At 38.2% G+C, this 12,485-nt stretch overlaps 1 protein-coding gene across 1 annotated transcript in view; it reads left to right on the top strand.

Annotated features, from left to right (window-relative positions):
* The window catches only part of LOC138350032 (FYVE, RhoGEF and PH domain-containing protein 6-like), a 64,148-nt gene that overhangs the window by 31,006 nt on the left and 20,657 nt on the right, over window positions 1-12,485 (top strand). The window contains exons 2-3 of the mRNA XM_069300279.1: window positions 4,219-4,413; window positions 11,564-11,736. Of these exons, the coding sequence (XP_069156380.1) occupies window positions 4,219-4,413; window positions 11,564-11,736 (368 nt within the window). The remainder of the gene's footprint in view (window positions 1-4,218; window positions 4,414-11,563; window positions 11,737-12,485) is intronic.

Here is a 12,485-nt window from a genome sequence, read left to right as displayed (position 1 = left end):
GAGGTACCTAAGCGAATTTTGGTTGTGGGAGATTCCCAGGTGAGGTATTTAGACAGAACGTTTTGTGCTAGAGATAGGGGGAACAGGTTAAGGGTTTGCTATCCGGGAGCTGGAATTGGTGATATTATAAACAACATGAATGATATTATGGCTAGAAATGGGAACAATCCTATTATTTGTATTAGCGCAGGAGGAAATGATGTTGGTCGAGTTAGGAGTGAGGAACTGATTCAGAGGTATAAAACAGCCTTAGAATTAGTTAGGAGCAAGGGAGGAATCCCGATGTGGCATTCTTCCAAGAAAGGGAGTTGGACATGAATGGTTGTCGAGGACACTTGGTGTCAATTGCCGGCTAGAAAGATATTGAAAATCAAATGCAATATCTTTCATAGATAATTGGGAACACTTCTATGGAAGAAATGAAATGTATGCTCGGGATGGGGTGCATCTATTGAGGGCTGGGGTTGTTGTTGTTGCGAACTCGTTGGAACCAGTGGTTGGAGGCGTTTGTTTGGGTTTAAACTGTTAGCAGATAATGGTATGGGAATTGATTTGGAGGAAGGAGGTAATAAAAGTATGTGTTTGTGGGAGAAAGAAATTGGCAAAATGGTCAGGGAAAGAGAAGGGCCTAAAAATAACAATACACTTAGGGTATATTACACTAACAGTAGAAGTCTAAGAAATATAATAAACGAATTAAACGCTCTTGTCTCTACATAAAAAATAGATATTATTGCACTTACCGAAACGTGGGTAAATGTAGAAAATAGAGAACTATTAGCTGAATATCAGATAATTGGATTTAAACTATTTCACACAGATAGATATATTAGACGAGGAGGGGGAGTAGCCATGTATGCTAGGGACAATTTGAAATGTAGTCTCAAAGAGGGAATCAAAACTGAGCCACACACAGAAACTATTTGGATAGAATTAAACGAAAAAGCAAAAATTCTTATAATAGGAGTTATATATATAGGCCACCGAATTTAGACAGAATGGAAGCAAAGCATCTATGGGATGACATCTAGATCTAACAGTATTTATGTCATGGGTGACTTTAACTTTAGTGGAATAAACTGGATTAACAAAACAGGGAATAGTGAAGCAGAAGATTTTCTAGAATTAATTGACAGTTGCTTTCTTACGCAACATATTAGGGAACCATCGTGGGGAAATAATATTTTAGATTTAGTGTTAACTAACAAGAAAACACAGATTAATGGCAGCGAAATAGGGAGTGAGCTAGGGAACAGTGATCACAAAGAAATCAGATTTAGCTTAGAATGGAATAGACCTGTAGGAGAAAATTCTGTTAAAGTGCCAGATTTTCGTAAAACAAATTTTAATATTCTAAGAAATTGTTTGGGGTCAAATAGATTGGAAAGTCTTGGGCATAGAGGGGGGGGGGGCAGTCTTGGAGCAAGACGTGAACCCAGCGATGTGTGATATAAAGAAGGATTTCAATTTGGATTCAAAATATAACTTATTTACAAATATTCTAAGCAAAGCCCAGGAAAGTAGTATAACATGCAAATTGAATAGATCAAATACAAATGACCCGAAATGGATAACAAAGGAACTGAAAAACCTTATAGGTTAAAAGAGAGTGTGGTACAAAAGGATTAAGAATGGGGAAGTCAGTTTAGAACAAGAATTCGCACAACTGGTAAGAAATATTAAAAAAAGAGATAAGGAGAGCAAAAAGACACTATGAAGTTCGTATAGCAGACCAAGCAAAGGCAAATCCTAAAGCGTTTTTTCAGTTATACCGAACAAAGGTTAGGGAAAGGATAGGTCCATTAAAAACTTTGACAGGTCAGATAACGGATAATGACGAAGAGATGAGCAGTATTTTTAATAAATATTTTGTGTCTGTATTTACTAAAGAAGAACTTAACTTTATCTATGCCTTCAGCCGAACAAGTCTATGTGGGTGGGGACGAGGACAGGTTGACTAGTCTAACAGTTACCAGGGATGATATTATTAAACAAATAGTAAAACTCAAACCAAACAAATCCCCAGGGCCGGATGAAGTGTTTGCCAGGGTGCTTAAAGAATGCAAAGAGGAGCTTTCCGAGCCACTGTCTACCATATTTAATAAATCAATAGAGTTAGACAGAGTGCCAGTCATGGAATGTGGTACCAATTTTTAAGAAAGGAGATAGATCATTTGCGTCAAACTATCGGCCAATTAGCCTAACGTCTATTGCGGGAAAGTTACTTGAATCTATAATTGCAAATAAAATTCGTCTTCATCTTGAAAAACATAAATTAATAAATGAGTCGCAACATAGTTTTACAAATGGCCGTTCATGTTTAACAAATTTACTATCTTTTTATTCCAGCATAGTTGAGGCAGTTGATAGTGGTAAGGATTGTGATGTTGTGTACCTTGACTTTAGCAAAGCTTTTGATACAGTGCCACATGAAAAACTGATTAAAAAGATAGAGGCCATGATATTGGGGGTGCTATATTAAGCTGGATTAGGGCATGGCTATACCAAATTATGCTCAATTAGTATTAAGCTTGTCATTTAAGTTTATCATGCCCGAAACGCTTTGCGTAATAGTGGCTTTAGGCATTGTATGTACTAGCTCTACCTATAAGTTAAACAATCCTTGTAAATATTTATTGTATGTATGTACCTTACCTAAATAAAATTGTATTGTATTGTATTGTATTGTAAAGGAAACAGAGAGTTAGTATAAATGAGGTTAAGTCAGAGTGGGATAATGTTGTAGGTGGAGTGCCTCAAGGCTCTGTTCTGGGACCTCTGTTGTTTGTAATATATATAAATGATTTAGATTCACGTTTGAGTAGCAACATCTGCAAATTTGCCGATGATACAAAAATCGGTAGGGAAATTAACACGGAAGAAGACTCACTATCACTATAAGTTGATCTAAATAGGGTTTTGAAATGGATAAAAGATTGGCAGATGCAGTTTAATGCTGATAAATGTAAAGTGCTGAGGCTAGGTAATGATGATAGAGTTTCAAGATACGAGCTAGATGGTGTTGAGATTGCGAAGTCGGATTGCGAACGGGATCTAGGAGTTATGATTAGTAAGAATTTAAAACCAAAGGATCAATGCATGAATGTTCGTAATAAGGCAAATAGGACATTGGGATTTATTAATCGAAGCATTAGTAATAAGACACCTGGTGTTGTTCTTCAGCTATATCTTGCTCTGGTTAGGCCCCATTTAGATTATGCAGTTCAGTTTTGGTCGCTGTACTATAGAATGGATATAAATTCACTTGAACGTGTCCAGCGTAGGATGACAAAGTTAATTCCCAAATTAGAAATCTTTCATATGAAGAAAGATTAACAAAGCTTAAATTGCATTCACTGGAAAGGCGAAGTTAGGGGTGACATTATAGAGGTTTACAAGTGGATGAATGAACATAACAAAGGGGGGTATTAATAGGGTATTAAAAGTATCAACACAAGACAGAACACGAAACAATGGGTATAAATTGGATAAGTTTAGATTTAGGAAAGACTTGGGTAAATACTGGTTCGGTAACAGGGTTGTTGATTTGTGGAACCAATTACCGCGTAACGTGGTGGAGGTGGGGTCCCTTGATTGTGGGACAGACAAACGTGGGTTGGACATGTATATGAGTGGGATTGGGTGGTTATAGAAGGCTAATAGGCCTTCTGCAGTTACCTTGTTCTTATGTTCTTATATACACTGTGTCACAATTAAAATTGGGTAGTGTCAGACCTATGCATACATCCCCATGATCTACCCTATCAAGAGCTGTCAGAACTTTCTCCTTTATCAAGTGGCTTATGATTCTTTTCCTGCCAGCTACACTTGTGTATGTCTGAGGTATTTAAATCTGTAATAGATATCTAAAGCCCTTTAGCATTTACTGCTCTTACAGAGTCTAAAATACAGTATTTCCTAATTACTGTATGTAGTGTTCCTGTAATATTTATATTCTAACATATTTTGTATCCACCTCAGGGGAAAAAATAGTCCATGTTTTTTGTTTGTCTTAACTAAAAGCTGATTTGAAGGTAAATTTTGCATTTCTTTTACCCCACTTTGGGGGACTAATGCTCCCATTGCTACAGATATTTTCTTCATTGATTTTTCCTTAAAAGATCCTCACATACAGTTGTTGTAGGCCAGGTAAAGCATCTCTGATAAAAGAAATATGTTGTGTTGAAGCAAAACATTAGGGTGTATCTGTCTTTACAGAACAACTTCATGAAGCTGCTGGCTCTCCAGGACCGTCTGAGCAGCAGCAGTAGCAGCAGCAGCAGCGGTGACCCAGAGAACACAAGCAACAAGGGGCCACGCTATGAGCTGGTGCGCCCTGGAAGATACTTACTGAAAGAGGGAGAGCTCCTCAAGCTGTGCCGCCGCGAGATGCAGCCCAGGTATTTTATCCTGGTGAGTCCTGGCGTGGGGCCGAGGTCTGGCCCTTGTGAATGGAATGTCAGAGTGACTGTGGCAACATATACTGAAATTTGACCTTGTAATGTGTTTGTTAATGTTTCCAAACAAGGTTTCGTGTATACATATATTAATATTAACAAACCTGCACTGTACTCCCATTTAAGACAGCTTACTGGTTTCAGCATTACATCCTTCTAGCTTTTCAGCATTACAGCTTTCTTGCTTCAACCTTCTAGCTTCAGCATTAATACCTTCTAGCTTCAGCATTACAACCTTCTAGCTTCAGCATTACAGGCTTCTAGCTTCAGCATTACAACCTTCTAGCTTCAACATTACAGCCTTCTAGCTTCAGCATTACAGTTTTCTAGCTTCAGCATTACAACCTTCTAGCTTCAGCATTACAACCTTCTAGCTTCAACATTACAGCCTTCTAGCTTCAGCATTACAGTCATCTAGCTTCAGCATTACAGTTTTCTAGCTTCAGCATTACAACCTTCTAGCTTCAGCATTACAGCCTTCTAGCTTCAGCATTACAGCCTTCGAGCTTCAGCATTACAATGTTCTAGCTTTAGCATTACAGTGTTCTAGCTTCAGCATTACAGTGTTCTAGCTTCAGCATTACAGCGTTCTAGCTTCAGCATTGCAGTGTTCTAGCTTCAGCATTACAACATTCTAGCTTCAGCATTACAGTGTACTAGCTTCAGCATTACAGTGTTCTAGCTTCAACATTACAGCACTCTAGCTTCTGAATTACAGCTTTCTAACTTCATCATTACAGCTTTCTAGCTTCAGCATTACAGCCTTCTAGCTTCAGCATTACAGCTTTCTAGCTTCAGCATTGCATCTTTCATGCTTCAGCATTACTTCTTTCTTGCTTCAGCACTACAACCTTCTAGCTTAAGCATTACAGCCTTCTAGTTTCAGCATTACAGCCTTCTAGCTTCAGCATTACAGCCTTCTAGCTTCAGCATTACAGCTTTTTTGCTTCAGCTTTCTAGCTTCAGCATTGACAGCCATCTAGCTTCAGTACTACAGCTTTCTAGCTTCAGCATTAGTCTTCTAGATTCAGTATTACAGCTTTCTAGCTTCAGCATTACAGCCTTCTAGCTTCAGCATTACAGACTTCTAGCTTCAGCATTACAGCTTTCTTGCTTCAGCATTACAGGCTTCTAGCTTCAGCATTACAGTGTTCTAGCTTCAGCACTAGAGCCATCTAGCTTCAGCATTACAGTGTTCTAGCTTCAGCATTACAGGCTTGTAGCTTCAACATTACAGCCTTCTAGCTTCAGCATTACAGTCATCTAGCTTCAGCATTACAGTGTTCTAGCTTCAGTATTACAACCTTCTAGCTTCAGCATTACAGCCTTCTAGCTTCAGCATTACAGCCTTCTAGCTTCAGCATTACAATGTTTTAGCTTCAGCATTACAGCGTTCTAGCTTTAGCATAACAGTATTCTAGCTTCAGCATTACAGCATTCTAGCTTCAGCATTGCAGTGTTCTAGCTTCAGCATTACAACATTCTAGCTTCAGCATTACAGTGTTCTAGCTTCAGCATTACAGTGTTCTCGATTCAGCATTACAGTGTTCTAGATTCAGCATTACAGTGTTCTAGCTTCAGCATTACAGCGTTCTAGCTTCAGCATTGCAGTGTTCTAGCTTCAGCATTACATTCTAGCTTCAGCATTACAGTGTTCTAGCTTCAGCATTACAGTGTTCTAGCTTCAGCATTGCAGTGTTCTAGCTTCAGCATTACAACATTCTAGCTTCAGCATTACAACATTCTAGCTTCAACATTACAGTGTTCTAGCTTCAGCATTACAGTGTTCTAGATTCAGCATTACAGTGTACTAGATCAGCATTACAGTGTTCTAGCTTCAACATTACAGCACTCTAGCTTCAGCATTACAGCTTTTCTAGCTTCTTCATTACAGCTTTCTAGCTTCTGAATTACAGCTTTCTAACTTCATCATTACAGCTTTCTAGCTTCAGCATTACAGCCTTCTAGCTTCAGCATTACATCTTTCTAGTGTCAGCATTGCATCTTTCATGCTTCAGCATTACATCTTTCTTGCTTCAGCACTACAACCTTCTAGCTTAAGCATTACAGACTTCTAGTTTCAGCATTACAGCCTTCTAGCTTCAGCATTACAGCTTTCTAGCTTCAGCATTACAGCTTTTTTGCTTCAGCTTTCTAGCTTCAGCATTGATAGCCATCTAGCTTCAGTACTACAGCTTTCTAGCTTCAGCATTAGTCTTCTAGATTCAGCATTACAGCTTTCTAGCTACAGCATTACAGCCTTCTAGCTTCAGCATTACAGCTTTCTTGCTTCAGCTTTCTAGCTTCAGCATTACAGGCTTCTAGCTTTAGCATTACAGCGTTCTAGCTTCAGCATTACATCTTTTCTAACTTCTTCATTACAGCTTTCTAGCTTCAGCATTACAGTGTTCTAGCTTCAGCATTACAGTGTTCTAGCTTCAACATTACAGCATTCTAGCTTCAACATTACAGCATTCTAGCTTCAGCATTACAGCTTTTCTAACTTCATTACAGCTTTCTAGCTTCTGAATTACAGCTTTCTAACTTCATCATTACAGCTTTCTAGCTTCAGCATTACAGCCTTCTAGCTTCAGCATTACATCTTTCTTGCTTCAGCATTACATCTTTCTTGCTTCAGCACTACAACCTTCTAGCTTATGCATTACAGTCTTCTAGTTTCAGCATTACAGACTTCTAGCTTCAGCATTACAGCCTTCTAGCTTCAGCATTACAGCTTTCTAGCTTCATCATTACAGCTTTCTAGCTTCAGCATTACAGCCTTCTAGCTTCAGCATTACAGCTTTCTAGCTTCAGCATTACAGCTTTCTAGCTTCAGCATTACAGCTTTCTAGATTCAGCATTACAGTTTTCTCGTTTCAGCATTACAGCTTTCTAAATTCAACATTACAGCTTTCTAGCTTCAGCATTACAGCTTTCTAGATTCAGCATTATAGTTTTCTCGTTTCAGCATTTTGGCTTTCTAGATTCATCATTACAGCTTTCTAGATTCAGCATTACAGCTTTCTAGATTTATTATTACAACTTTCCAGATTCAGCATTACAGCTTTCTAGATTCAGCATTGCAGCATTCTAGTTTCAATATTACAGGCCATTAGTTTTAGTTATACTGTACAGCATTACAGCCTTCTATCATTACACCCTGCCTGCTACATTAACAAATACAGTAATAGGAATGTTCTCAGTATGACAGTGTTATAAAAAGCAAAGACATGGTCTTGACAGTATGATGGTATTAATTACCTGGTTTAACTGAGGACCACTAATCCTAGTGGTCTTGACGAGGACAAGAAGCCGGTGGCTTATCAAAGGTCCCCCGTATTTGCCTTGATGATGTTTTTCAGGTAATTTTTAAAACTTAATAGAGTTTTGGTATTTATGACTTCAGCTGGTTTATAACCCTTTGGGTGAAAAAGCATCACCTGTTCCCTGTTCTACATTGAAGCTTTTTCAGCTTTAAACCGATGCTCCTAGTTTGTTACATCTGACCTTTGAAGAAATTGTCCGGATCAACGTCCTCCAATTTGCTCAGTTTTTTAAATGTTTCAGTGAGATCAAACCATGCCTGGTTTGTAGTGTTGTTAGCCCAACACTGTGGCCCTCAACCGTTCCTGATACGAGAGATGACTTAACTTTAGAATACCTTTTGTTGCCCGGTGTTGTATTTTCTCCAGAGCACCGATGTCTTTCTGAAAATGAGGTCGTCATGCATGAATACAGTAATCCAAATGTATTAGAGCATTACAGCTGTACAGCACCAGTAATTTATACAATTGAATTACTACAGTACCTTCTTTTTCTTAAAGTCAAAGGTATGCTTGATTATTCCAAGAGCTTAGTTAGCTTTTCTGACTGCTGCTCCCCCCTGTTGTGCATCTTTTAGTGATTGGTTAATTTTGACTCCAAGGTCCTATTCTTCATCAATCTGCTGTAATGTAATGTTATTAATTTGGTAGCCGGGGCATGGGTTGCTATGCCCCCACATGCAAGGTCTTGTATTTGTCGATATTAATTAATTAATTAATAAAAAGCATTTGCCAGTCTTCTGACCATTTGTGGAGTTCATGTAAATTTCTTTGTAAGGCTTTAACATCATTATCATTTCCCACTTTATCATAAATCTTTGTAATTTGCAAATTTGATGATGTGGTTTGTTATATTCTCATCTTATGTCATTAATGTATATGACAAAAACGATTGGCCACAAAATGGACCCTTGTGGCACTTACCACATTTCAACATTCCAAATTATTCCCATTTAGTATGACCTTTTGTGTTCTTTGTTTCAACCATTATCTTATCCATTCTAATAGTTTACCATTTATTCCATGGACCTGTAATTTCCTTGCCAGTCTTTCATGGAGGACCTTATCAAAGGCTTTAGCAAAATCCATGTACTGTATACTACATTCACCAGAAGGCCTTTGTCTGAGTAGCTGGTTGCCATCTTGCTAGCACAAGATCCAAAATGCTGTTACCACATATGGGCCACATACTGTATGTACTGTATGAGAAAGGAGTCCTGTACCAGGTATAGAAATTGTTCTCCTTCTGCTTGTGATGGTTGAAATACACAATCTATGGTCTCATGGTTAAAGTCCCCCCATTATTAGGGTTAGGGTTTCAGATGCCGCATTGACCGCATTATGCAGATCCGCAACTTCCTCTGTCGCTGCTGTGTCAGCCCTTAGCATACTCCCTCAGTCATTTTGCTACAGCCTTGAGTTAGTATGTGTCACAATACAGGCTCTGAGGATCCCATGGTGTTCAGGTCCTCATTGTTGGTTGCATCCAGATCCTCTTTCACATACATCATCACCCCACCTGCTCTTGTTGTTCTGTCCTTTCTGAATGGTGGGTGGTATCTTGGGAGATAGAATTCCCCTTCTATTAAGTCCTCTTGGCCCCATGTTTCACTGATGCCAATGATGTTGGGATATTCAGCCTCAGCATACGCACATAATGAGTCAAATATATTTACCAGGCCTAGTATATATAATGATAGTGATGCCTAATATATAATGATAGTGATGACAAATATATAATGATAGCAGTGATAAATACACCTGTATAATGATATTGGTAATAAATAGCAGATGATGATGATAAATAATAAATGTTAACAATTTCTGAATTATGGCAAATAGCAGATCGTGACAATATATATATATATATATATATATATATATATATTGTAACAATCAATAGTTGATACTGAGTGAAGTTAAGATAAAAGTGATGATGACGGAAGATGGCACACAACAATAGCTAGTGTCACCAGAGCTTCTTGACCTTAAACTGTGCGGGCAGAACCTCACCAAGAGAGACACACTCCACACAGATGCTTTTCCTCTACTTGAAAGGTCACAAATCTTGTCAGGAAGTCAGTTTAAATATGATAATGTCACATGACAACTATTCTTATCTTTTGGATACATTCTTCTGCTTTATCTATTTTTATTATTTTATTATGATCATAAATATAATTCTGCATCTTGTGGATAGTGTTTCTGGAATGAGTCTCCCGCAGAATTAACCTGATAACTTGCAAACATTCTCACTCACACAAAAATTTACAACAGTTAAGTAAAAATTTATATTTTACATTACAGTTTGTTTGTTGTGTGTTTTACAGAGTGCACATTTGTTTTTACACAGGTATGTATGTCACCTGTTAATTAGAACCAGTCTAACAATAGAAGCAGAACACTAGTAGCAAATAGCACTGCTAATTATGACAACATTATAAGTTTAACCATAATTTAAAACTATCTTTATTAATTCTAGAGAGTGAAATCAGTTTTATAGACAATGAGAGTTCTGTACAGTTAACCTTTAAAAACTGGAGATTATATGCAAAGAGAGAAAGAAATGTACAGTATATAAATTGAGAGAGTGGAGATAGAAATGTGCATATATTAGGCAATGAAAGTTACAAGGATTAGAGGAAAGCATATAAAGTACTAAACTCAGTATAATCACAGATGAAAGAGTTAAGGTTACTGAAATTACAAGAATATTTTAGAGCACAGAGGTATGATGCAATGAATAGAAGATTATTAAAACATAAATATTAAAACTGGTGACAGAATAGAGAATGAGTACATACCCTTTCATGAGTATGCTGAGGAGTATCTAGGACGTGGAGGATGAATACACGTGAGCTCATGAGCTTTTAATCTGAAGAAGGCCAAGCAAGACCTGTGCACACGTAGAAATTTAAGAACAGTGATGATGTGAGGGGTAGACGAGACTTTAGTGAGGCGGCACCTATTAGGAAACTTGGCAGTAACCCCTTCTATGCAAAATATTTGATGTTGATGAAAAGTGTAATGGGGCAAATTGAAGTAAAATAATTCTAAAATTACTAAATGTTTATTTGGTAAACTAATGACCTAAATGACCTTGGTGTTAAAGTGGCCATAACAGATATTACTGGGGTAGTCTTCAAAAAGATATAAACGGGGTTGCAGATGCAAGATTTCTGAGAGAGCAACACACTGAGTTCTTATGTTAAGTGGAATGGGCAAGGCTTGGTTACCTCACCTCACCTCTACTTAAGTGGGCATAAGCACCACACACTACCAGCCGCCACCTCCTCTCCTTCACTAGCAGCATAAAAAGCTCCACCACACCCAACCTGCTACTCACCTAGTTGTACTCACCTAGTTGTGCTTGCGGGGGTTAAGCTTCGGCTCTTTGGTGTATCGCCTTCCTGCGGGAAGGCTCACACTAGACCCCCCCCATCCTCCACTTCACTTCCACATGCTCCCACTTGTTCTCAGAAATGTGGTGGCCATTCAAACAAAGCAATATGTAATTCTGAGAGGATACCCAGCAAAATATCTGTGAGTTCAGTATGATCTTTTCCAATTTGAAAAAGGTCATCAATACCTATCTTCCACAACTTTAGTATAGGGGAGGAACTTGCCCAGACGGGTTACCAAAGTATTGAACAAATAGTAAAAGTATTAGTACTGTACAACTAAAATTAACCAATCACTAGGGAAATCAATGTAAAATGCGTAGTTGCTGATTATGGTTTTAAGACATTTCAGATATGCAGTATTAACTAAAATTCATTTCAGTTGTCAGATGTTCTCCTGTACACGAGCTTTGTGACTAGCAGCCCAGGCGGAGCACTCAGACTAAACTATGAGCTTACACTGGAAGGAATGAAAGTTGAAACACCAAAAGCAGAGGACTTTAAGAATGAGTTCAGCATCATATCAACCTCACGTTCCTTCACTCTGCAGGCCAGGTGAGTGATTCACCTCACGTTCCTTCACTCTGCAGGCCAGGTGAGTGATTCACCTCACGTTCCTTCACTCTGCAGGCTTGGTGAGCGATTCACCTCTCATTCCTTCACTCTGCAGGCTTTCCAACCCGGCACTGCCAATTAACAAATACGACTTTACTGTTCTTTTAGCATGGCTTCATGTACATTTATATCTTTTTCCTATTTTATCATTACAGTACAGTATTACTTTCTCCATAATGCCGAGACAACTCATTGTTCCCGCCCCATCATTATTCCCTCACCAGCACAACTTATTGTTCCCGCCCATCATTATTCCCCACTGATACAATTCATTATTCTCCACTGACACAACTAATTGTTCCGCCCATCATTATTTCCCACCGAGACAAGTAGTAGCTGCTTCACTTGCATGATAATTGAAGGCACATTGTGAAATTTTCTCAAAATATATTTCAAAATTTCCTTTTAAGTTTTCAACATTACAAACATCTGAAATGCCTGGAAATTCTACATTCAGATATAATCTATTTTGAGAGGCAATCTGTAACCACATTCTCAAGACAAATGTGTACATACAGCCACACCTTCAAGAAACATTCTACAGTAAGTACATGATTCCGACCATTCAGGGACGATTCTATGCACAGGAAACCTAAGAAAGATTATGCATGGTGTCATCCCATCAGGACTTGAGTTACCATCAAAAGCAAATAATCAAAATACATAGTTTATTGTCTTTAAAAATATAA

Source organism: Procambarus clarkii, chromosome 43, assembly GCF_040958095.1.
Source record: "Procambarus clarkii isolate CNS0578487 chromosome 43, FALCON_Pclarkii_2.0, whole genome shotgun sequence".
NCBI classification, from domain to species: Eukaryota; Metazoa; Arthropoda; class Malacostraca; order Decapoda; family Cambaridae; genus Procambarus; species Procambarus clarkii.
The sequence above is the reverse complement of the archived record's forward strand: the minus strand, read 5'-3'. Positions and strand labels throughout refer to the sequence as shown.